The sequence below is a fragment of the Lithobates pipiens genome, unplaced genomic scaffold (assembly GCF_037356315.1).
Source record: "Lithobates pipiens isolate NorthernLeopardFrog02 unplaced genomic scaffold, aLitPip1_a1.2 Scaffold_18, whole genome shotgun sequence".
NCBI classification, from domain to species: domain Eukaryota; kingdom Metazoa; phylum Chordata; class Amphibia; order Anura; family Ranidae; genus Lithobates; species Lithobates pipiens.
In genome coordinates this window covers 353,698,612-353,724,296 of record NW_027507758.1, presented here as the reverse complement: position 1 = coordinate 353,724,296, position 25,685 = coordinate 353,698,612, and the positions used below count along the sequence as shown (strand labels likewise).

Below are 25,685 nucleotides of genomic sequence, written 5' to 3'. Positions count from 1 at the left end.
TTTGCACTTCTCTATGATTTGCAGGTAGGGTGGCTTGCAGGGTGCTGACATAGCTTCCTGAAAATATCAGCACATTCTGCCTTAGTACTTCTTAGTCCTCAGCCTTGACACAAGCATACATGCTTTGATGGGTTGATGTCAGTCTGTAGGAGTGAGCTTTCATACAGTATGCAGGCTGCATTTGCATGCAACTTGCCCTGTGTTATGCCCACATGTGATATTGAACCCCCATGATTAAAATAGCTGAATTACAATGAATGGAAGTGGAGTGTCAGAAACAGTAAGGCAAGGTGGGAAAGTGCAAGATGAAGCTGGACATTCTCCAGCCAGGGACTAAGATACCTAACTTGCTGAACCTACTAGTGCACACTATCCTAAGTAATTTTGTCTCTGTAACAACCACTTCACTGCATCACACTAATTGATAATTCAGCTTTTAAATCACAAAGCACTAACAGTGTGCATTTCATTGTAGCAGATATATTTTTTAGCTGTTGTGAAACACTACTGAGAGGCAGTGGTCATGCGTAAAAATAAATATCCAAGCCTTTACATAAATATACAGTATAATTGTAGCTATGCATTATGACTATATTAGATTCAAATAATTCTTAGCTAAGTGGCTCCTTTGAATGTTAGGGCTGCATGGTATTTACTACTACTAATTTACTGGGATATAAATATGTTAAAATCAGTAAACTTGCCATTTAGAATGTAATATTCTCATTATTGTTGTTTGTTTATTTATGTGATGGAATTTCCAGCACCCTGCTTGCACTTGCACTTACACTTGCCTCCAATCTAGAATCAGGTATTATAGGGGAATATTGCACCCAAGATCTCGACTACACTAGCTTAGGTGCAGACTATATACTCTAAACAATAGGTGACTCAATTAACAATTAGAATTCACACAATGTTGGAAATGATACCATGGGAGAAAGACACCTTAGTATACAAATTATAATAGGAGACCCCAGCATCAAGTTGTTTTGAGATGATTATATTAACATCTGCTCTGAGTCTCACGGTCTAAAGGAGTCATTTCTGGTTTGGGCACAAAGGTCCCAAATCTGAATACAGATCCTAGGTTCCCAGAGTCTGTGTGTTTCAGGAAGACATGGACACGAGTCTGAAGCAAGACCATGCCGAGGGTCCCCCAGGCACACTCCTCCCAAGAATAGAGCCCCTCAAATGTGAGGGCCCATAGTCAGTATTCAAGAGGCTATCTTGCAGTCCCCTTCAAAAGCCCCTGTCCTGGTTGGGTCTGTCACATTATGTTTCCCAAATTGGCTTTGTTCAATCAATGAAGTGCTTTTATTATAGTGAAGTGTTAGAAAGTGGCCCACTCGAAACAGGATTAACCAAGGTGGAGTACTTCTTTAAACATTAAGCTATTGCTTTTCTCCAAGGATAAAAGATAGCTATTTTACCATGTTATAAAAATAATATTGTGGAGTGTCATGTCATTTAGTATAATAATTAGTCACAGTTCTAGCCAAAGTCCACAACAGTTGTCGTAAACATTGCCCTCTTGCATTCCCTGTGCTTATAAGAGAGTTGAGCAATATATTAATCATATCCCTCAGATGACGTTTGAGAGTCTACTGACAGCTGGACAAGTGATTCAATTGCTTCAATTATCAAGTCAAACTATAAGCAATTCCATTGGCTTGTCTAACAATGCATTGTCCCACAAATATGCAATATGCCAGTTGTACTAATTTTGTCAACATAAAGGGTAATTCGTAAAGTTTCATAATTGATTCTTCAAAGATTTTATTAGAATGAAAGAACTCTAGTCATATTCAAACCGCTACTACTATTTACAGGGAAAATTGGCTAACAACATTAAAGGGGTTGTAAAGGTAAATATTTTTTCAATTCATTCTATGCATTAAGTTGAAAAAACATCTGACAGTGCCAGCTCCCCCAGCCCCCCCGTTTTACTTACCTGACCCCTCGAAAGTCCCGTCTTCACCTCACTGTGCATGTGCCTTAGATAATATACATATAAACATAACATATTGCAGATTACAGTCCTTAGAGGTGGTGGCTGCCTTTTTTCAAGCTAAGAATATTTTCAGCAAATACAGAAAATGCCTGTTGATCTTACCAGAAATCCCATGTTCTTGTCACTTTTTGTGAGTGGCACAGTGGAATATCTTCCTTCCTAGTTATCCTCTGTAAAATTTCCCTGCCCCAAATGAAATGGAGATGAAGGGATATGAAAATGTTTGTAGTTCATATCCAGAGAAGAAAGTGACAACCATAGCTCACCCCATAGATTCAGTGGGCTAACAAAACCACTCAAAGACAGGGAGGGTTGTTATTTGTAGGATCACTAGGTAAAAATTATGCAAGAGAAGCTTGGAAAACTAACATTCAGCACATAAAGGACTAGAAAGTTGCAATATATATATTTTTTTTATTTTAGATATGCTTAAAGTATATAATGTTTTAAGGGCTATTTGTTATCTGTTAGTTATTTTGCAGGAATGAGCAGGAACAAGACCCTATCAAGTGCACACTGATATCACTAAGGCTGGGTTCACACTATTGCAAATTGCATGTGGGTTTGCCTGCATCCAATTCGCACAAGAGGGGATTGTGACCAGCTCCCTATGGAGTCGGTTCACATATCTCCGTTGCAGCTGCGGAGCTGCTTGCACAGGAATGCTGTGCGTCTTTGGCTATGTTTAAGGCCAAAATGTAGGCAAAAATGTTTCCCTGATTCATTCCTGAAACAAAGAACAGGGATGCACCAGACCCTTGCTGCAAGCTATATCCATGGGAGGTGTGAACTCAGCCTCAGGGATCATTCACACCATATGCGTTAGTCTGCACTGGGCAGCCTGGCTCATCTCAGTCCTAACACATAGACAGGGCATTTTACCTTGAGTTCTATGAGTTCAGCACTGGGAAAAAGTAGGCCATGTTCCATTTTTACACAGCTCAGTGTGTAGCAGTGCACTACATTGTATCACAAGGCACTGATGTGCATAAAGATGCATGGTATGTAATTTTCAGAGATTTAAATAAAGTTGAAAATAAAAAGTAAACAGTGTGATGTGTCATTACTATGCATGGGTATCACTCCCTTCACAGCCCAGTGGTATAATGCAGTAACTGGTGTGAACGAGCCATTAAGGTGACTGTAAAAGATGCTAAAAGTAAAAATGCCATAGTCCATGCATGGGAGGGTACCATAGTGTGCATGCACTGAATCACAGATCTTAATAACAAATATGCATGCAAAATTGTATAAGCTACTACTTGGAAATGGAGATTCAAGTGATAAATAGCTTTATTTGCTCTATTAGAATGATATATTGTTTTTAAGAGCTGCTTCTTTAGCCCATGTGCATATACCCATACGTCCCTTTGAAATTTCTGCCCAGCGGGCACACACCGTGGGAATGTGCCCGTGGTTCCTGCAAACTCAATATTTGCCGACGGCTCGTAATTGTAATGAGGCGAGGCAGAACGGGGAGATGTAAACAAGATATTTCCCTGTTCTGCCTAGGAACATGACAAGGATCTACTGCTCCATGTCATGTTGTAGTGAGCCCATCCCCCCCTACAGTTAGAACACATCCAAGGAACACAATTAACCACTTGATCACCCCCTAGTGTTTAAACCCCCTTCGCTGCCAATGACATTTATACAGTAATCAGTAGACATGTGCAGAGTAAAATATTTTGTTTCGGAATTTCGTTTTCGTCCGAAAACTTAATTTATTTAGTTACTCCCGAAATTCATTTTTATTTATTTCGTTTTTCGTTCAAAAATTGCATTCCTCCGAAAATCCACATAAATTACGGTCGAATCTGTCTTTGAAGGCTTATGGTGTCTGTTGAATTTATAAAGAAGATTCGACGGAGCTAGTATATAGCATACTTTAGAACCCTATTAAAGTCTATGGGACTCCAACGTTCAAAATCTAAAGTGCTAATTTTAAAGACTAATTTGCAAGTTACTGTCCTAAAAAGTGTTTGGGGACCTGGGTCCTGCCCCAGGGGATATGTATCAATGCAAAAAAAAAGTTTTAAAAACGGCAGTTTTTTCGGGAGCAGTGATTTTAATAATGATTAAAGTGAAACAATAAAAGTGTAATATTCCTTTAAATTTCGTAGGGGGGGGGGGGGTTGTCTATAGTATGCCTGTGAAGGGGCTCATGTTTCTGGTGCTTAGAACTGTCCCTGCACAAAGTGTCATTTATGCAGGAAAAAAAGTCCTTTAAAATCACTCGCAGCTATTATGAATTGTCGGCTCCCGTAATACAGAGAACACTCATTGAAAGTCATTGATAAAAAATAAATAAATAAATAAATAAATAAGCGTGGGGGTCCCCCAAATTCAATTACCAGGCCCTTCAGGCCTGGTATGGATATTAAGGGGAACCCTGCCTCAAATTTAAGAAAAAATTTGACGTGGGGTTCCCCCTAAATATCCATAACCAGACCCTTCAGGTCTGGTATGGATATTAAGGGGAACCCCGCGTCAAATTAAAAACAAATTGACGTGGGGGTCCCCCTAAAAATCCATACCAGACCCTTTATCCGAGCACGCAACCTGGCAGGCCGCAGGAAAAGAGGGAGGGACGAGAGAGCACCCCCCTCCCTCCTGAACCGTACCAGGCCACATGCCCTCAACATTGGGAGGATGCTTTGGGGGTCTGTGACCCCTCAAAGCACCTTGTCCCCATGTTGATGAGGACAAGGGCCCCATCCCCACAACCGTGGCCGGTGGTTGTGGAGGTCTGCGGGCGGGGGGCTTATCAGAATCTGGAAGCCCCCTTTAACAAGGGGACCCCCAGATCCCGCCCTCCCCCTGTTTGAAATGGTAAGGGGGTACAAAAGTACCCCTACCATTTCACAAAGAAAGTGTACAAAATTGTTAAATAAGACAAACACGCTTTTGAAAAATTCCTTTATTAAAAATAAAAAAAATAAACAAAAGATTCCAGCGGTGGTAATCCATTCTTGCTATCCAGCGACGGACGGTCATCTCTCCAGCGATGGCTCGTCTCATCCAGCGCAGCGAATCCATCCTTCTTCTGTCTCCACGGAGGAGACACTTCAGGGATTCCGGCGGTCTGACGTTTCTTATATACGGAGGGCGGGGCCACCCGTCACCTGACCCCGCCCCCCTCTGACGCAAGGGGAAACCCGGGGTTCCCTGTGACGTATGGGTGACCCCGCCCCCCTCTGATGTAACGGAAACCTGCCTGTGTTACATCAGAGGGGTGCGGGTGGCCCCGCCCTCCGTATATAAGAAACGTCAGGCCGCCGGAATCCTTGCAGTGTCTCCTCCGCGGAGACAGAAGAAGGATGGATTCGCTGCGCTGGATGAGATGAGCCATCGCTGGAGAGATGATCGTCCGTCGGTGGATAGCAAGAATGGATTACCACCGCTGGAATCTTGTTTTTATTTTTTTTATTTTTAATAAAGGAATTTTTCAAAAGTGTGTTTGTCTTATTTAACTATTTTTTACACTTTCTTTGTGAAATGGTAGGGGTACTTTTGTACCCCCTTACCATTTCAAACAGGGGGGGGGCGGGATCTGGGGGTCCCCTTGTTAAAGGGGGCTTCCAGATTCTGATAAGCCCCCACCCGCAGACCTCCACAACCACCGGCCACGGTTGTGGGGATGAGGCCCTTGTCCTTATCAACATGGGGACAAGGTGCTTTGAGGGGTCACAGACCCCCAAAGCATCCTCCCAATGTTGAGGGCATGGGGCCTGGTACGGTTCAGGAGGGAGGGGGGCCGCTCTCTCGTCCCCTCTCTTTTCCTGCGGCCTGCCAGGTTGCGTGCTCGGATTAAGGGTCTGGTATGGATTTTTAGGGGGACCTCCACGTCAATTTTTTTTTAATTTGACGCGGGGTTCCCCTTAATATCCATACCAGACCTGAATGCACATGTCTAGTAATCAGTGGCTATTTTTTAGCTCTGATCGCTTTCTAAATGTCAAAGGTTCCAAAATAGTGTCAAAAGTGTCCGATATGTCTGCCGCAATGTCGCAGTCATTATAAAAACATTGCCGCCATTACTAGTAAAAAAAAAAAACATACCGTATATACTCGAGTATAGGCCGACCCGAATATAAGCCGAGGCCCCCAATTTACCCCCAAAAAAACTGGCAAACTTATTGACTCGTGTATAAGCCGAGGGTGAGACATGCCTGTCCATCCCTGTGTGTGTGTCCGTCCATCCCTGTGTGTCCGTCCGTCCCTGTGTGTCCGTCCATCCCTGTGTGTCCGTCCATCCATCCCTGTGTGTGTCCATCCATCCATCCATCCATCCCTGTGTGTGTGTGTCTCCATCCATCCATCCATCCATCCCTGTGTGTGTGTGTCTCCATCCATCCATCCATCCATCCCTGTGTGTGTGTGTCTCCATCCATCCATCCATCCATCCCTGTGTGTGTGTGTGTATCCATCCATCCATCCGTGTGTGTGTGTGTGTGTGTGTGTGTGTGTGTGTGTGTGTGTGTGTGTGTGTGTGTCCAGCCTACCTGTGTCCCGAGCCTTTGTCCCGAGCCTCCGTCCCGTGTCGTGTCTTGCCTTCGTCCCGTCCCGTCCCGTCCTGTCCCGTCCCGTGCCGTGCCTTGCCTTGCCTCCGTCCCGTGCCCTCTTCGTCGGCGGCCATTGTAAAATTCAAAAGCCGCGCCTCCTCCTTCGCCTGTGATAGGCGGAACACTGAATTTCCCAGCAGCCTGTGTTCCGCCTATCACAGACGTCGTATCATCCTCGTCCGTAGTACGAGGATGATACGACGTCCGTGATAGGCGGAACACAGGCTGCTGGGAAATTCAGTGTTCCGCCTATCACAGGCGAAGGCGGAGCCGGAGGCGCGGCTTTTGAATCAGAATGGCCGCTGTCTGTCTGCTCGACACGCTGATCGAGCGGGCAGACAGCGATGACTCGAGTATAAGCCGAGGGGGGCACTTTCAGCCTCAAAAAAGAGGCTGAAAATCTCGGCTTATACTCGAGTATATACGGTAATAAAATATATCCCATATTTTGTAGACGCTAAAACTTTTGCGCAAACCAATCAATATACACTTATTGTGATTTTTTTTTTACCAAAAATATGTAGAAGAATACATATCGGCCTAAACTGTGGAAGAAATTAGTTTTTTATATATTTTTGGGGAATATTTATTATAGCAAAAACTAAAAAATATAGAATTTTTTTCAAAATTGTCGCTCTTTTTTTGTTTATAGCGCAAAAAATAAAAACCACAGAGGTGATCAAATGCCACCAAAACAAAGCTCTATTTGTGGGGAAAAAACTACGTAAATTTTGCTTGGGTACAACGTCACTTGACTGCGCAGTTCTCAGCTAAAACAACGCAGACCTGAATCGCAAAAAATGCTGTGGTCAGGAAGGGGGTAAATACTTCCGGGGCTGAAGTGATTACCGTATATACTCGAGTATAAGCCGAGATTTTCAGCCTCTTTTTTGAGGCTGAAAGTGCCCCCCTCGGCTTATACTCGAGTCATCGCTGTCTGCCTGCTCGATCAGCGTGTCGAGCAGACAGACAGCGGCCATTCTATTCAAAAGCCGCGCCTCCGGCGCCGCCTTCGCCTGTGATAGGCGGAACACTGAATTTCCCAGCAGCCTGTGTTCCGCCTATCACGGACATCGTATCATCCTCGTACTACGGACGAGGATGATACGACGTCTGTGATAGGCGGAACACAGGCTGCTGGGAAATTCAGTGTTCCGCCTATCACAGGCGAAGGCGGCGGCGCAGCTTTTGAACTTTACAATGGCCGCCGACGAAGAGGGCACGGGACGGCACGGCACGGGACGGGACGGGACGGGGGCAAGGCAAGGCAAGGCAAGGCAAGGCAAGGCACGACACGGGACGGATGCAAGGCGGCAAGGCACGGGACGGAGGCAAGGAGGCAAGGCACGGGACGGAGGCTCGGGACAAAGGTAGGCTGGACACACACACACACACACACACACACACACACACACACACACACACACACACACACACACACACACACACACACATGGATGGAGACACACACAGGGATGGATGGATGGATGGATGGAGACACACACACACAGGGATGGATGGAGACACACACACACAGGGATGGATGGATGGATGGATGGAGACACACACACACAGGGATGGATGGATGGATGGACACACACACACACAGGGATGGATGGACGGACACACAGGGATGGATGGACGGACACACAGGGATGGACGGACACACAGGGATGGACGGACACACAGGGATGGACGGACACACACACAGGGATGGACGGACACACAGGGATGGACGGACACACAGGGATGGACGGACACACACACAGGGATGGACAGGCATGTCTCACCCTCGGCTTATACACGAGTCAATAAGTTTGCCAGTTTTTTTGGGGGTAAATTGGGGGCCTCGGCTTATATTCGGGTCGGCCTATACTCGAGTATATACGGTAATAATTCAGACTCTTAAAGCACAATAAGAGATACATGCAATATGCTTGTTGTTGATTAACGGTTGATTGACATTTAAACAATTCAGAGAAAGGGAAATGAGGATCTAATGCCAAAAAAATGCCAGTAATAAGTAAAACTCATTTAAATGATTATTGCAACCTAATGATATCAGGAATCAACAGGATTTATGGAGGTACCGCCACACCTAGGCATTAACAACATTATTATTACTTCAAATTAAACTATTAAACTTGCTGAATGAAGGCAGAATTTCAAAGGTCAAGTAATTGTTAAGCTATTGTTAATCTATGGAGAGATAAACTTAAAGTGGTTATAAAGGCTCAAGGTTTTTTACCGTCACACTTACCCCCCCCCCCCCCCCAATACTTACCTGACTCTGATCTCAATCCAGAGATGTGCATAAGAGCTTTGGCTCTCCGGAGCCATTGGCTTCCACTGCTATCAATTACAGCCAGTGAGTCAAGGAGGGAGGAGAGGGGGTGGGACCAAGACATGGCCCTGAGTGTGAATGGACACACAGAGCCATGGTTAAGGAACGAGACTGCTTGGGTGCCCCCTTTGCAAGAGGCTTGCTATGGGGGCACTTGTAGGAGGGAGGGGCCAGGAGTCCTGGCGAGGGACCCGCAAACAGGAGGATGCGGGCTACTCTGTGTAAAACCATTGAACAGAGCAGGTAAGTATGACATGTTTGTTATTTAAAAAAGAGAAAAGAGAGCCTTTAATATCACTTTAATCTGACAGGTATACATTAGTCTATACCTGTAAAATTTTCCAACCACTTCCAAGGTTGCCTATATTTACCACAATATGAATGTGTGTTAAGCCTAGCTCTGAAGAGAGATGTTCTTAAAATGTTTCTAAATCCACAATAGTAAAATCAGTGTGTATATGCAGTAAAGCATGCTTGCTATACTCATGGTGAAACCTAAGGAGTTAATACTCTGCATTGTGTAAAAAGGTTGTTTGATCCTGTATGCACAGATTCCCCCCTCCCCTGCCATGCCTCTTAAACATGTCCGGATAAAACAGAGTTACTGGAGTCCGGCTGCACATGCTCAGTTTGTTGTGAGTTTTTTTATTTCTTGGGAGAGTGCAAGTGATCAGCACAGGGCCAATCAGCATTGTCCAGATAGAAGGTCAGTGATCCTGTATCACGATAGGACAGCCAGTGCAGCATGAAAACTCCTCCTGCAAGCTTTAACCAGGCCCTGATAGAAGTCACAAGGCTGCTATATACTGCTGATGAGAAAAAGGTATTAACAGTTTATATTTATTTAAATACAGTGGAAGACCAGATATAGTGAATACGGGGTCCTGGGTTTAGTAATACTTTAAAATCTAACAGTGCCTTCCCCATGTTATATATCCACAATGTGGTAAGTATGTATGGGTTGATGCCTCTTTACTAGAAAGGGACAATTACTGTACGTAGGTCATGACTCCTGAAAACTAGGAGGTATAATTCAGATTAACAAAATAAAGCAGATCACATCAGTACGGTCTTAATGAAAAAGGCAATAATGAACTAAAAGTATTTTAATGACAAGTGTGCGTTTTCTTTGCAGTGTGAATCAAAATGATGCATCAGATGATTGGACTCCCTATGCTGGTAATTATCATTTTCATTTTTTTTTTTTATTATTACTTTACATACTTTATATTTCCATAACATTCAGTATGTATTCATTTGCCTTTGAATTTTCTGTCCCCTAATGTATTGTAATTGCTATAAAGTAATATATCAGTTATCAGTGGTTGAGAAAAAAAGCAGAATGACTTTCCTTAATGCTAAACTTTGTAATAACATTACTGTGGACTATATCTGTAAATCAGCAACACATGATTCCAATAAAAAATATACTTTGCCCTGTGATAGTGAGCATGTAATCATTTGTTTCCTTAGCTAATCCTTAGCCATTTTTCTCTTTTAATAAAATAGATAGTAGGTACAATTTTAAACACTGTCACGTAGCAGTGAGAAGGTTTCCTATTAAGATGCTTAAATTGGACATTGCACACAAGTGCACACAATTACAAAAAAGGAAGGATGGTTGAAGCTGGTGCTGCAATAACATTTCTTCTAGTGCCCTGGTTTTAATTTGTATTTGTAATTGGCATTTATAATGACCTCTTCATAATTATATATGCTATATTTGTAGTATCAGATAGTTAGGTACCATTAACTTATGTGCTTGATTTATTAAAAGGGTAGATACTGTTCACTTAAAAGGAAACTTTCAAATTGCCCATGCAGAGCAAAGTGACAGTGTCTTGCCAGCCTTTCCCCTATTTCTGCTTCCCCGATGTAGCCAGTGCTAAAATCCCTTATGTTAGCTGGGGGCAGGCACTGGAGGAAGCAATGAAATCAACCGTACTGTGACAGGCTTAGCTATTGGCTGCTAGACCTAAGCAATGTGCCAGTGTATGAGGTCACATGCTCCCCTTTACCTGGAAGCTCTAGGTAATGTGCTGCGACAAAGGAAGAAGTGACAGAGGAGTACTAGTAAGGTAAATATAAGTGAGTGGATGGGAACCTATGTAATTACACTGTCACATTGGCCTGCAAGAGCAGGAGACTGTGGGGGTTATTTACTAAAGGAAAATCCACTTTGCACTGAAAGTGCACTTGGAAGTAAAGTCACTGTAGATCCAAGGGGGATATGCAAGGAACATAAAAAAACAGCATTTTAGCTTGCACATGATTGGATGACAAAATCAGCAGAGCATCAGCATGGGGATAAGGTGCTTTGGGGCAGGGGGAGAGCCCCCCTCTAAAGCACCCCCATGTTGAGTGCATGTGCCCTGGTATTGTTCAGGAGGGGGGCTCTTGCCCCCCCTTTCCTGACCTGCTGGGCTGCATGCTTGAATAAGTGTCTGATATGGATTTTGGGGGGCTCATGCCATTTTTTATTTTGGCGTGGGGTTCCCCTTAAAATCCATTTCAGAACCAAAGGGCCTGTTGTGGATAGGGGGAACCCCCAAGCCATTTTTTAAACATTTTTGTATTGCTGGCAATGTTATTGTATTTCCGGAAATTTAAATGTAATTTTTGTAGTTTTGCAGATGCAGAATGACCTTGGCCCTTAGCTGTTCAGAATCATTAATGACCAAGGTCATTCTACAACTGTGCCGTCTCCACTGCCTAATGATTGATTGATTCAAGGCCAGGAGAAAATCTAAACACAAACAAGGTGTTACTAGGCAACAACGGTGGTGCAGACACTTACACGTTTTGACTTTATACGGACATACGCGTGGATGAAAACTGTGTGCTTACATGAGTGGGAAGTTTAATATCTTAATAACCATTTATATAAGAACTCCAGGTTTTGGGTATAAAAATAATACATTTTTTCAATGTAAATGTTGATGCTTTGTATAATAATGATGAGTGTAAGGGCATGCTGACCAGGTGCCGTGTCCATAATAATTAATGACTATTTACTTTTACTTTTTTTTCAGATTATATAAGTTATTGCAACTTCAATGACAATGCTAGGCCACTTTGTGACTGGAAGCAAAGCTATGGTGAACTTGATCAGGCAGACTGGATCAGAGCAAAAGGAAAAACGCCAACACTAAATACAGGTCCAAATGGGGACTATCCTGATGGATGTAAGATCAATTCAGCATATGACAATCATTGTTCTTTTAAAAGAGAAGCATGGGGGATAAAAAACACACAGTCATGCTCACAAAGGTGGATGCAGCATCGATCCAATACTGCATCTGTTCCCACTGCCTCTAAGACTGAGAATCAAGCGATCAAAGACCACTGATCGCTCAGTTCTCTATCATCAGTGTGCAGAGAACGGTGACTGTCAGTGCTGTGGGACAGGTGAGCGGCTGGCTCAGGCTCTCAGCAGCACACTCTGAGGCTGCTCCATCTGCCAGTCCAGGCATCTGGATGGATCTAGACCAGGGTTCTTCAACTGGTGGCCCTCTAGCTGTTGTGAAACTAGAAGTCCCATGAGGCATTGCAAGGCTTACAGTTACAAGCATGACTCCCACAGGCAGAGGCATGATGGGATTTGTAGTTGTGCAACAGCTGGAGGGCCGCGAGTTCGAGACCCCTGATCTAGAGATTAAAGTTGGGATCCCTCCAGAGACTGAACTGGCTAAGTGACATCAGCCGACAGCGGATTTTAAAAGAGAATAGAAAAAAGAGGGCTCACCAGCCTCACGTATTATCCTTTGATATATTTATTAAAAGAAAAAGTATTAAAAAACTACTCACAAGGATGGAAAGAAAACCACAATGTAACAGTCTTTGGCTTATGACAATCCATCCACTGGTAGCAGTCTCCAGATCTTAGAGAGAGATCATGAGGCTCTGAGGAAGAAAGTAATCCTTCGAAACTCATCAGCCAGCAGTGGCTCGCACGTCCTCTCTCTAGGATATGGAGACTGCTACCAGTAGATGGATTGTCATCCTTGTGAGTAGTTTTTAATACTTTTTCTTTTAATAAATATATCAAAGGATAATACACAAGTCTGGTACGCCCTCTTTTTTCTATTCTCTTTTTTGACTGCTAGGATACACCTATCCTGGAGGGCAGCAAGGCTTAAGATATTATCCACTCTGAACTTTGGATTGCCTGTTCAACACATTTGTGCACAAGAGTATTTGTTTTGCTGCTATTGACAGTGGATTTTAGCTGGATCACAGGAGTTCAGAACTAAGTGCACTCCTGTGATCCACAGGATAAGTAGGGTCAGAAGAGCTTTGGCCCTACTTCTCCTTTAAAAATGTTTGGCAGGACAGATAGTTTTACTATTATCTGTCCCCCTACACGATTTTTCCACAGTTAGTTTGAGAGATTAATGAGCATTATTCTCAAAATAGTGAAACTCAAATTAGTCAAGATTTTGTTACATCTCATGTAGTTTATTGATAAAAGGGGTAATGATTTTCTATATCTTATCACAGTTTTAGGAGTTCTCCAGCTAGGGCTCCTGCATTTATGAGAAATGATGAGAATGTTTAAAAGGAAACCATGCCAATTTGAAGTGATATATAGTTACAAACAAATATTACTTCTAATAATGTAGGCAATGATACATACAATTTCCCATGCTAATAACTCTTTTCTTTTGTTTAAGTTGGTTATTACCTCTATCAAGAGGCAACTAATCTCATCCCAGGGGACAATCAAAGGCTTGACAGCACAATCTTGTCCATCCGTAATGATGTATGTATAGATTTTTGGTATCACATGAGTGGAACAGAAACTGGACATCAGTTAAAAGTTATAGTAAAAGATGGCGCAGGCATACAAGAAGTTTGGGAAAGGACAGGACACCAAGGTTCAGATTGGCTTTATGGCTCAGTGACAATTCTATCACCAGGACAGAACTCTATTCAGGTAAAAAATTGTACTTCTCTAAAGTTATATTTTTATTTAAATTTGATTGTGGAAAGATCACTTTAAAGCTGAAACAGTGGGGAACAATATTTTGTAAGCTTCACTAAGCAAGGGGAAAGGTTAGAAGTTTTGTCAGAGTTGTATTGTTGTTTGCTTCCCAGTTGGGGTGATCATCCAGACAGGAACAAAAAAATCTCAATTGTATTACAGACAGCAATGGAAAACCGAATAGCAATTCTTTGCATCCATGACTTTATCCAAAGCTCAAAATGGCCCCCTTTAGTCTTCTAGGACTGTATTGCAGATGGGCAACTTCTACAGGCACAGTAATGTACCAGGGTACAGGGAACTATTATTTAACATAGTGAGATTTTTTCAGCAGGTACCAGCTAATGATTCATGGCCAGGGTTTGCTAATCGTCTATGTCACAGCCTAGAGTCCTGTGTTGACAAACCACACAGGGGCTCTGTACAGAGGGAACAATCTCTTTGTTTCTTCTCCCTGCAAAGTAGCAGGGATTTTTAGTAAAAAAGCAGCACATATTACACACATTAACACTTGTTTGGAACACATTTAACCCACTGATTACCCAAGGAGTTAATCCCTTCCCAGTCAGTGTCATTAGTACTGTGACAATATTATCAATGATTACTGTGTCACTGGTGAAGTCAGTGACAGTTGGTCAGTTCCCACCCAGTATCAGTTAGTGTCAAATTTTCGCTGCACTATTACAGTCTCACTAAAAGTCGCTGATCACCGCCATTGCTAGTATCAAAAATAAATTCCAGTATATATACCATAGTTTGTAGAATTGGGAATTTTTTTACCAAAGATATGTAGCCAAATACATTTTGGCCTTAATGTTTTGAAGAAGCTAGATTTTTTTTTTTTTTTTTATTAGTCTTTAACCACTTCTGGACCAGCCACTGCAGTTATACTGTGGCAGGTTGGCTCCCCTGCCAAGACGTCGTAGCTGTACGTCGACTCTTTAAGACGCCTCCAAAGGCATGCAGGCCCTTTTCTCCTACACATCTTCCTCTGTGCGTGACCTTTATATTAACCCGTTCATCTCTTTCTTTCCCTGTGTATGTCCTGTATATTAACGATGTGCTGTATGTAGTGTACTGTTACAAACTCCACGTTTTAACCACCTCAGCATGTTACTTAATTTTCCAAAAATTGTGCCAAAAAATTAGTTTACCTGGCGGTGTTGTGCTGTCCTGGCCTTTTAATTACCAAAAATAGAGAGAGAGTTTTTTTTCAAAAGTTTTGGTCTTAGAAGTCGGACATAGCACCCTCTAGTGACGTCACAGCCAAAGGCCACTAATATGAGTCCAGTCATACCTTAATGATAATTGCTGTGCTGATTATCATTTATATTCTATTATACTGTACTAACTGAGAATTACATCCATTGTGCAGATATTTTGGTGTTTTTTTAAACATATAGACAGTTACAGCATATTCTAATATCAATTATCATTTGAGTTAGAGTTCAAACATGAATGTGCATGGTAAAGTACCCTCACCTTCCTGGGAAAAAAGCACACATGTTACAAAAGAAAGATGAGGCCTAATACTGCTGCTGATGCTAGTCACCTGGCTAAATTTTGCTTCAGTGATTCTAGTCTCAGAAAACACGCAACAGATATACAAATTGGAGTTACCTATCCCTATACCTCAACTGATCAGTGAATCAGAAAGTATTAACGACTTAATATCATCATGACATCAAGCAACTAATATTTTCAGAAAGTATTAGCAATGACAACTAACATATTTCTAACTGTTTCTTTGACAGTAGGCATGTCTCTCCCCTGACATTTTGGCTGTTCTTCTAACTAACAGGTCATTTTTGAAGCTATTCGAGGGCTAACAGAATATGGAGATATAGCAATTGACAACATTGGAGTGAAGAATGGACCTTGTGGTATGAATTTACTGTGTTTCATAAACTACCAGTTAGCATTTAAACAGATGGTTTGTAGTAAAATGACTTTCCTTTCAACATGTACTACTTCCATTTAACTAGAAAATGTGATAAAAAGGGCCAGTTCACACCACATGCAGTCAAGTGCATTTTTTTCTGCATTGAAAATGCATGCAAGGTAAGTTATATGGTTTCCAATGGCATATCTCACACCAGTGCGCTCAGTTCCAGAAAAAAAAGTAGAGTAAGTAAGTCCTGTACTGGAACAAATGCATAAAATGCATAAAAAATGCATAAAAAATGCACCGGAATGCACTGGAAGGCATCAAATGAGCATACAAAATGCACCAGACCCCAGTACAGTGAAAAAAAACCCAGGAATAAGAAATAAAAAAAAGCATTTGGAATGCATCCAAAAACACACTGGAATGTACCAAAAACATGTTAAAACTACGCATGCAGAAACGCATCAGGAATGGATCTGGAGTGCATTTTTTGGGGGTGAACCAGCCCTTATGGTGATTTTGGGCTGGTTCACACCATGAAAATGCACTCCAGATTCATTCTAGATGCATTTTTGCATGTACGTTTAAAAACATATATAAAAACAAACACATTTTTTATGTATTCTGGTGCATTTTTTATACATTTCCGGATACATTCCAGATGATTTCTTCCTTTTTTTTTTTTGTTTTTCACTGTACTGGGATCTGGTGTGTTTGTCATGCATTTTTGATGCTTTCCAGTGCATTCCAGTACATTTTTGATGCATTTTACCACCTTCCAGTACAGTCCAGTGCATGAAAAATGCAGCATGTTCTACTTTTTTTCTGGAACTGGAACGCCCTGGAACTGACCGCACTGGTGTGAAATATGACATTGGAAACCCTATAACCTATGTAGCGACCATAAACCGTTGCAGGGGCTTACCAGTTACCTTCTCCTGGCCTGCTCTTCCACGTCTAGGGGTTCCCAGGGTTGATACCCAACAACTCGAACACTGACACAGTTGAAGTCCTCTTTAAAAGGTTTATTTTGCAGCAAGAACTTTCACATAACACAGTCTCTTAGGGAGCAGAGGGCACAGATGAAGAACTCAGGCATCTTGAATTGCAGGTCTAGCAAAGTCTCTATTTCCACCCAGAGAGTAGCCACTCCCAGCTGGGTACTTCAAGGCTGAACAGATCTCTAGCCAGAGATCATGGCAGTCAGCACGTTGACTCAAAACTCAAACAATCAACTAAAGGTGAACAGGAACCTTTTCCGCCGTACCTGGAACGTTTCCCGCTTCCTCAATGGGACTAGAAAAGTGTGAATTTGACAATGTCCTTCCCAACTCAGTGACCAGGCACTTCTCAGGATGTCACTTGCTGGCCCTCCTCCGAAGAGTCCTCCCCCCGGTCACTTGTATGAGCTGCGGTGTCCCTCCAAGCTGAGAGCACACCCAGACACTTTGAATCACCTTCAGTTACTGCGCTTTGGACTGGCCGGTTCCGAGACTCGGGAACAGATGGATCCCTACCCCAGACCAGGCAGGTCTATCATGGGCCACTGACAGGAACATGTTGCAGGATGTTGAACACCCTGTGACCGGGACCCCTCATGGGGCTACCCTGGTCCTGGAACCAGAACAGACCACAAGGGTCTCGCAAACACCTCTGACCCTTAACACGTGACCCACACCCCCCTAAGTACCCCTTCCCAGACTCCTCAGAGGGCCCGGCACTCCAACTGATTGGCTCCGAGAAGGCTGATACCTAAACATCCAACCAGACCTGGTTCTGGCCTGTCATGTGCACCTCACCGTTTACATGACCAGGCAGAACTTCCAAACACAGCCTGGCCAGACTGGTGTTAAGGCCAACCTACATAATTAACCCTCAGAACCCTTATTGTTATGAGGAAAAACAAAATTTAAATGCGTATGACATTTGGTCCCAAATGTCATCCGCTACACCTACTTTCCATGCGTATTTGTTGAAGAAAAAAATCACTGGGCTGCATGTGTTGTGAATTGGCCCTTCAAATTTAACTGAATTCCTTACAATTGTAACATATTTGTACCCCTCAGTACTATATTGTAATTTACAGATTTCTCATATTTATCACACAATTCAAAAAGCAAATACTAGTGAACATGACTTGTTTTACAACATTATTCTAAGGCAATTTTACTTTATAATGGACTTTTTTTTTACATTACAATCAATTACATTTCTTTTATAGGTATATCAACTGTGGCTCCTCCTTCAACAATAAATCCAAGCTCTCTACCCTCTACATTGCCAACATCTCCTCCTCTTATATCAGGTAATTTTTACCTCTTTTCTTTATTGTTCCAATGTTTTGATGTAATTTAGTTGAACTAAAAGCATAGTTATATCATTATTACAGTTCCATAATTTTGCTTTAAGACGTGAAAATGGATTTACTAAAGGAGAAGAGATGATTCTCTTTTCAAAGTGTATGTTCACACTGCAAAATTAATGTTTATAAATAAGGTGAACCAGTGAATTCCCATCATGTGCAAAGAGAAATCGATACCAGAATTTTTGCATATGTTTGATTCATTTAAATTGATAGAGCTTCATTTTTTTTTTACTAACCTCAATGACTATTTACTGTGCTGAGTGAACAGTTCCCACGCCTTTTAAAATTACCTTGTGTTTGTTTCAATCATCACATATAGGGCAAATCCCTTCTTCTTTAACATATACAGTACAGTATTTACCCCATACTTTTTTTGTAATGCAGGAGGATCTTGCAGTGGATATGGTGACCCACATTATGTTACATTTGATGGCTATCCCCATACATTCATGGGAAATTGTACTTATACATTTACAAAACTGTGTGAGGTCAACAGCAGCTTACCATATTTCAATGTGGAAGTTGGACATGAATACAGAGGAGGAAACACACGTGTGTCATATGTGAAAGAAGTCACAGTATATGTTCACAGTTACAAAATAAGTCTGCAAAAACAAAAGCTTGTAAAGGTAAGATGAGCATCCACATGTTTCTTCATAGCCTTTGTCAATCAAATGTGAGGCATTTTGAAAGTAGCAAAAGTAGTAACACAAGTGTGTGCACATAGTGGGGGAGAGTTAATAAAATGAAGAGCTAACATATATATATATATATAGTTGTTAAGGCTGAACACCGCAATTTGTTAAATTGAAGGAATTTAGGAAATCCCTTAGGTTTTTTTTAGCAGCAAGGTAATATTCAAGGCAAATGACAATAGTTTCTTAAAAATTAGTAGTCCTTTATTTATATCATAGTATCAAAAAGGCATCTGTATATGGGATTTGTAAAAAGCAATTCTGGTCTTGACATAAAAGACTTACCTTGTGGCCCTGACATTTCCTGCCAATCACACAAGCAGGAAATTACATTTCTGGGGATTGTTCTGTATACCATCTGTGTACAGAGCATCTGGCTCCAGCTGCTGTCACTCACAGTCAGTGAGCCAATCAGGAGACAGAGGGCTCGCATTGAGCCACAAGCTGTGGCTCCATGTGTGAATGGACACACAGAGCCACGGCTCAGGAGCGTGCTGGCTGGGGTGCCCATATTGTATTGCATTTTGCAGAAAATGACAGAGCTGCAGATTGAAAAGGAGAGGAACTGTTTAATAACATTCAATTACATTATGACTTGTATAGCAATTGTACTTGCTGTATTATTGTTTTCTTTGATTTGCAATTTTGTTTTTTGCATGAAAGTGGAGTTACCCTTAAAGTCCCTGAGCATTTTTATATTGTGTTGTTATGTGTTAGGTGGATGAACTGGTACAGCAGCTTCCAGTGAGCTTATCTCCAGATGTTTATATTGGACTGAGTGGTCAATATGTTCAAGTAACAGCTGCCTTTGGACTACGAGTCAAATATGATGGAGATCATAGAGTTGAAGTGACTCTTTCCAAAATCTTTGAAAAAAAAGTTTGTGGAGTATGTGGCAATTATAATGGAAATAGGGGTGATGATAACCTCAATCCTGATGGAGGGAAAGAGACCGATTCATCAATCTATGGCAACAGCTGGCAAGTGACCAATGATACAAGGTAAGAACAACATTCTAAAGACACCTTGATCTTTTGTACTGCCAGTGTACACTGTTGCTGAGACTTTAAGGCATTCCCTGAGAATTTTATATACAGGATTTATACATTTTATGCCCTCAAAGCTAAAGGAAAAGACCCTATTCCATCTGTATGGCATTTTTTTTATTTGTGTTATATTTTTTGCACTGGCCCTCTATGCCCTTCAGGCTATTAGTCTTGGAATACATATTGGTATGCTTCTACACAGAAGGGTCATGATGCATTTGTATTGTATTTTGTACAGACCAATCAGTTTCTTTATTAACAGGATTAACAATAGTAGCAAGATTAGACATTTGTAATCTTACATTCTTAATCAGAAGCAAAAAAAAAATTAGTTTATGGAGCACAAGCCTTTCTGCCCCAAGATACTCAAACCAGTTTCTTTTATATTGGAATGGCCCGATTGTTGTACCAGAATAAACATGCAACACTGACATTCCTACCACTGGCGTAAGGGGCAATGAAGCGGAAAAGGGCACTCTTGTATTATATATTATTATATACATGTTCTGTAGCTGCAGGCAACATGGAATAATTCATCCCTAAAGTGTATGTATAGCCAATATTTTATTTTTTTTAGAGTAGGGAAGTAGGAAAATTCCTTTCCCCTTTACTTCCTGAGAGGAAGGCTCTACAAATTGAGAAGAGTGCCCATCTTAGACCATTGTCACTGAAACAGGTGTCTCTGGTAGATTGTCCCTTGCCTCTTGTTTTTTGACAGAGCAAGTTAAAAATGTGAATTTCCCATCACTTTTATTATTAGTGGAAATGGTCACCAGGGCTAATGGAGAGGATGAATCTACTTAGCAGGGTTTCAGACAGTAATAAAAATTACTAATAATTATCTACTCTATCAACATTGGGAAATAAAATGTTTGGTTATACATACACAAGGACAGAGACCAGAGTGTTCTCAGTGCTTTTGTGATCCTTGATATAAGGCCTTTTATGGGATTAGGTATACTTTTATATGTGGGTTTTTGCTATGTAAAAAAAAAAATGGTTTGTTATAAAATTGCTGTTTGCTTTTGAGTTTAAAAACTTTTTTTGTATTTAAAGTGGTTGTAAAGGCACAAGGTTGTGTTACCTTCATGCATTCTATGCATGAAGGTAAAAAACTTTCTGTGTACAGCAGCCCCCCCTCCCCCCAATACTTACCCAAGCCCTTCTCAATCCAGTGATGTCCATGAGAGCTTTCTCTGGGGGCTCACACTCCTTATTGGCTTTTGGCCACTGGCTCCCGCTGCTGTCAGTCACAGTCAGTGAGCCAATCAGGAGACACAGGGGGCAGGCCCAGGCTGCAGCTCCATGTGTGAACGGACACACAGAGCCACGGCTCAGGTGCGCGCCTGCTGGGGTGCTCCCAGAGAAAGTTGCTTGCTGTGGGGGCACCCGGCAGAAGGTAGGGATCAGGAGTGACGGCGTGGGACCCTAAAAGAAGAGGATCAGGGCTGCTCTGTACAAAACTATTGCACTGAGCAGGTAAGTATAACATGTTAAAAAAAAACAGACTTTAATATTGCTTTAATATTTTTGTGTGAATATTTTCCTGTGTTAGCCAAGTAACAGTAGTAATTGATAAAGACTTGGCATTAATGTCTTTCTACTGAGGGCTCCAGTTATTGAAATTGGTTTAGAGGTCTTTTTTTTAGTTTTTTGTGTAGTCTCAGGCAGCATGTAGGAAGGCCAAAGTGCTACATTTAGTTAGTCCCCTTTAAAATAGAACATATTATTAAAAATGGAAATGATACTATTTTTTCAAAAACTTCTGTACAACTTTCTGTCAAGCAGTATGAAAGGGAGACCAGAGCCAGGGACAACAAAACTTGTACTTATAACTAATCAACATTTTGTTTTTTAAGAAACTAATACTGCTGAAAGATTTATAATTTGCAAATAACAAACTCTTTGGCATTCCAGCTGTGCACCAGCCATTAAAGTTGATCCCGTCTGCACAAAAGAAGAAATAGATATAATTCAAACTGAAGACTCTTGTGCCAAGATGCTTCCTTTTGATGGTGTTTTCCAGCACTGCCATCTCATTGTGGATCCCAGAGAGTACTATTTTAACTGTTTTACTGACATGTGTGAGCTACATCTAGACCCTGATATCCTGTGCAATCATCTTCAGGCCTACGCAGATGCCTGTCACGAGGCAGGCGCCGTAGTGCTGCCGTGGAGAAATGCAACCTTTTGTCGTAAGTGCAAATGTGGTAGTTGCTCTGGAAATTGCAGTTTTAAAGACAAATTATTTTAGCAATATAATTTTGTTGTCTCCCAAATGTATTGCTCAGCTTAGTTGTTATGTTTTCCTTATTCTTTTATTGGGCTGTTTATCTTCATTTGATTCTGATCTCTTTGTTAAGCATTGTCACATTAAAACTTTCTATCTAGGTATATTACATATTTTTTTCTGTGTGGAGGTCTGTGTTTATGTTTATAATGTGTAGCAGTACTTTCACTGTTTAGTATAAAATATCTGATTTATATTAATGGGTTGCTGTCTTTTCTACTGTCATATATTCAACAAATTTCCACTCTTGGTTATTTACTCTTAATAAAGATCTCTGTAAGACTGTAAGCATATTTTGGGTATAAGAACTAAATTTACTATGCTATATTTTACAGCGTTGGATTGCCCTTCAAACAGTCACTATGAGCAATGTGGAACAGCTTGCCCAGCTACTTGCGCCAATCCAGGATCACCATCCACCTGCAATCTTCCTTGCACAGAAGGGTGTGTTTGTGACTCGGGATATGTCCTTTATGATAACAAGTGTGTACCAAGTAGTCAATGTGGATGCTGGGAAGATGATAAACATTACCCTGTAGGCTCAGAGTTCTGGACTGATGATACTTGCTCCACTAAATGCAGATGTCCCTCTATTGGTGGTAGTTTAGTGTGCAATTCTGCTTCATGTCCACCTGGAAAACACTGTGGCATAAACAACGGAGTTCCTGACTGCTATGATCTCACATTTGGTAACTGTGTTATATATGGAGATCCGCATTACAACACTTTTGATAAGGAAACTCATCATTTTATGGGAATTTGCACCTATACTCTTTCAAAGCTTTGCACCAATGTCACATCTCTGCCATATTTTAATATTGAAGGAAAGAATGAGCATCGATATGGGAATCCAACAGTGTCATGGATACAGAAAATTTTTGTTGAAGTTTATGATCATACAATAACCATAGTTAAAGATGAGCCAAGTCGTGTTTTGGTAAGTTTCTTATATCATTCTGTAATCTTTCATAATATTTAAGGAATCAATTGTTGCTTAAGATCTAACAAATATTGTTCATTTTGAGGTGGATGGTATCTGGACAAATCTTCCTGTCATCTTAGTGAATGGATCTCTGACAGTGAAACAAAGTGGTCGATATGTTATTCTGGAGACTGATTTCCTTCTCACTGTGTCTTATGACACTGACCATACAGTGGATGTTAAGGTCCCAACTACATATTTCAATCAAACCTGTGGAATGTGTGGCAACTTAAATGGCATCCGACATGATGATTATTTGATGCCCAATGGAGAGTTAGCCCAGAACTCCAATCAACTGGGAGACAGCTGGCAGGTGGATGATCCATTATGTAACACAAGCCCTCCACCACCTCCACCACCATGTCCTGCAGAGACAGAGGAACTCTATTCAGGCGATCAGTTCTGTGGTTTGTTAAACAGTAAAGGAGGTCCTTTTAAGGATTGTCATTCAGTGATCAATCCAGACCGCTTCTTGGACAGCTGTGTATATGATCTGTGTGCTCTTGGTGCTGGCACTTTATGTAAAGCATTGGAAGCTTATGCTGATGCCTGTCAAAGAGCAGGAGTCCCCATTACCTGGAGAAACTCTTCTCTCTGCCGTAAGTGTTCATTAGCTTTTCCAACAAAAAAAAATGTAATACTTTGAGGAGTTTTCAAGCATTTTACCATATACAATCATGTAAAAAGTTATATGTTATACCACATATATATTTAGTTAAGATTAAAAATAAAATGTATCTCAGTGTACAATTTATAAAGATGGATTTCCTTTCTCTTTATTAACTATGATACTAAATGGATTTTGTTCCTTTTTTCAGCCATTCCATGCCCTACCAATAGTCACTACAATCCATGTGCTAGTGCTTGCCCAGCGACATGCACAGACCAGAGTGCTCCAAACAACTGCAACAGGCCTTGTACTGATGCTTGTGAATGTGACAATGGATTTGTGCTCAGTGGTCACACTTGCGTTCCTGTCAGTGAATGTGGATGCTTTTATGATGGCAAATACTATCAGGTAAGTGATGTTATATTTTAGTTACATTTTTTTTTCATTTGGTGATCATTCTAAACATATATAGGTATATCAGTATTTGAACAGTAGAAGATTGTTAAATATTCTTGATTACAAGACGATGAGCATATTTATTAGTGTGGGGTGTATTTTGCAAATTGAGGTAATGTGTAATAACCAATCACCAATCACAACAGAGTTTTTCCTTCAACCATAGAAATAATAGACTAATGTAAAGGGTATGTTCCCATTATTTTAAAATAAGAGCTCTCAAGTTAATTTCTGTTGTAAAGGGATTACATTATTTAATAATATGCTTACTTACTGCAGCAATCTACTTTTTTACACTTGGGTAGAATAAGGTGTATTAACATATTATGAATTATTATTGCATCTTATTTTTGCAGAAAAATGAAATATTCTTGAAGGGTGACTGTGAAAGTCGGTGTACATGTCAAGGGAACAATCATGTGAGCTGTACTACTCAGCCTTGCGCCCCTGATGAGGTGTGCAAAGTACAGAATGGAATTAAGGCTTGTTTCCCCGCTGATACCTCCATCTGCCATATCTATGGTGATCCACATTACATAACTTTTGATGGTAAATTGTACCATTTCCAAGGATCCTGTAACTATACAGTTGCGGAGACCTGTGGAAACACAAGTGTGTACTTCTCAATTACTACAAGAAATGAGCATAGAGGAAGCTTAACCTGGACAGCTATAAACTCAGTTGCAATCAGTTTCAATGACCTTAACATCATTCTGGGGAAAAACAAAGTGGTGGAGGTAATGACACACTAAATGACAACAAATGTATGCTGATCCTCTCTGCCTACAAATTAATCTTTAAGATATTTATAAATATAAATTTATGTTTATTTTATTTTTAGATTAATGGACTTGTTGTCTCATTGCCTACTACCCCAGCACCTGGCATCTCAATAGGTTTAAGTGGTGCATTTGTTATTCTACAAACCAACTTTGGTCTTGAAGTTAAGTTTAATGGTGACCATGAACTGTTTGTTAAAGTTAATGAGAACTTTAAAGGAAAACTGTGTGGTCTCTGTGGCACGTACAGTGGTACCCAACAAGATGATTTTCTTACACCTGAAGGTGTGCTTGCACCCACATCCAATGACTTTGGAAACAGCTGGCGTGTTCCTGATGTGGGATGGATGTAAGTATAGGCAAAATATTCACATTAATGGTGACGAATGCTCAAAGCAAATATTGTAAGGGCCCCGAACCTCTGGGATTTGTTTGTGTTGGACTTTTCTAGTTATCAATTTTCTATAACAAAACTCTGGTTGTATGTTGTCTAGTACATTTGTCTTTGCAGCCATGTTACTTACCTTTATGCTCTTTGTAATATCTGGTCATTTTGAGATGCTACTGACACACTCCATATCATGGATAACATGCATATAGGTCACACATATTTAAAATAAAAGAGAGACAAATATTTATATTTTTCACACTATTTTTTATTCATGTA

The 25,685-nt window shown here is 41.0% G+C and overlaps 1 protein-coding gene across 31 annotated transcripts in view; it reads left to right on the top strand.

Moving 5' to 3' along the window:
• LOC143988164 (IgGFc-binding protein-like) overlaps positions 1–25,685 on the top strand; it is a 210,093-nt gene that overhangs the window by 10,546 nt on the left and 173,862 nt on the right. For all 31 annotated transcript variants that reach the window (XM_077487525.1, XM_077487520.1, XM_077487524.1 and 28 more), the window contains exons 2-14: positions 10,059–10,102; positions 11,956–12,108; positions 13,597–13,859; positions 15,709–15,790; positions 18,017–18,100; positions 18,545–18,789; positions 19,573–19,856; positions 21,819–22,096; positions 22,527–23,128; positions 23,217–23,772; positions 23,992–24,191; positions 24,596–24,976; positions 25,081–25,367. In XM_077487525.1, the coding sequence (XP_077343651.1) occupies positions 10,059–10,102; positions 11,956–12,108; positions 13,597–13,859; positions 15,709–15,790; positions 18,017–18,100; positions 18,545–18,789; positions 19,573–19,856; positions 21,819–22,096; positions 22,527–23,128; positions 23,217–23,772; positions 23,992–24,191; positions 24,596–24,976; positions 25,081–25,367 (3,459 nt within the window). The remainder of the gene's footprint in view (positions 1–10,058; positions 10,103–11,955; positions 12,109–13,596; positions 13,860–15,708; positions 15,791–18,016; positions 18,101–18,544; positions 18,790–19,572; positions 19,857–21,818; positions 22,097–22,526; positions 23,129–23,216; positions 23,773–23,991; positions 24,192–24,595; positions 24,977–25,080; positions 25,368–25,685) is intronic.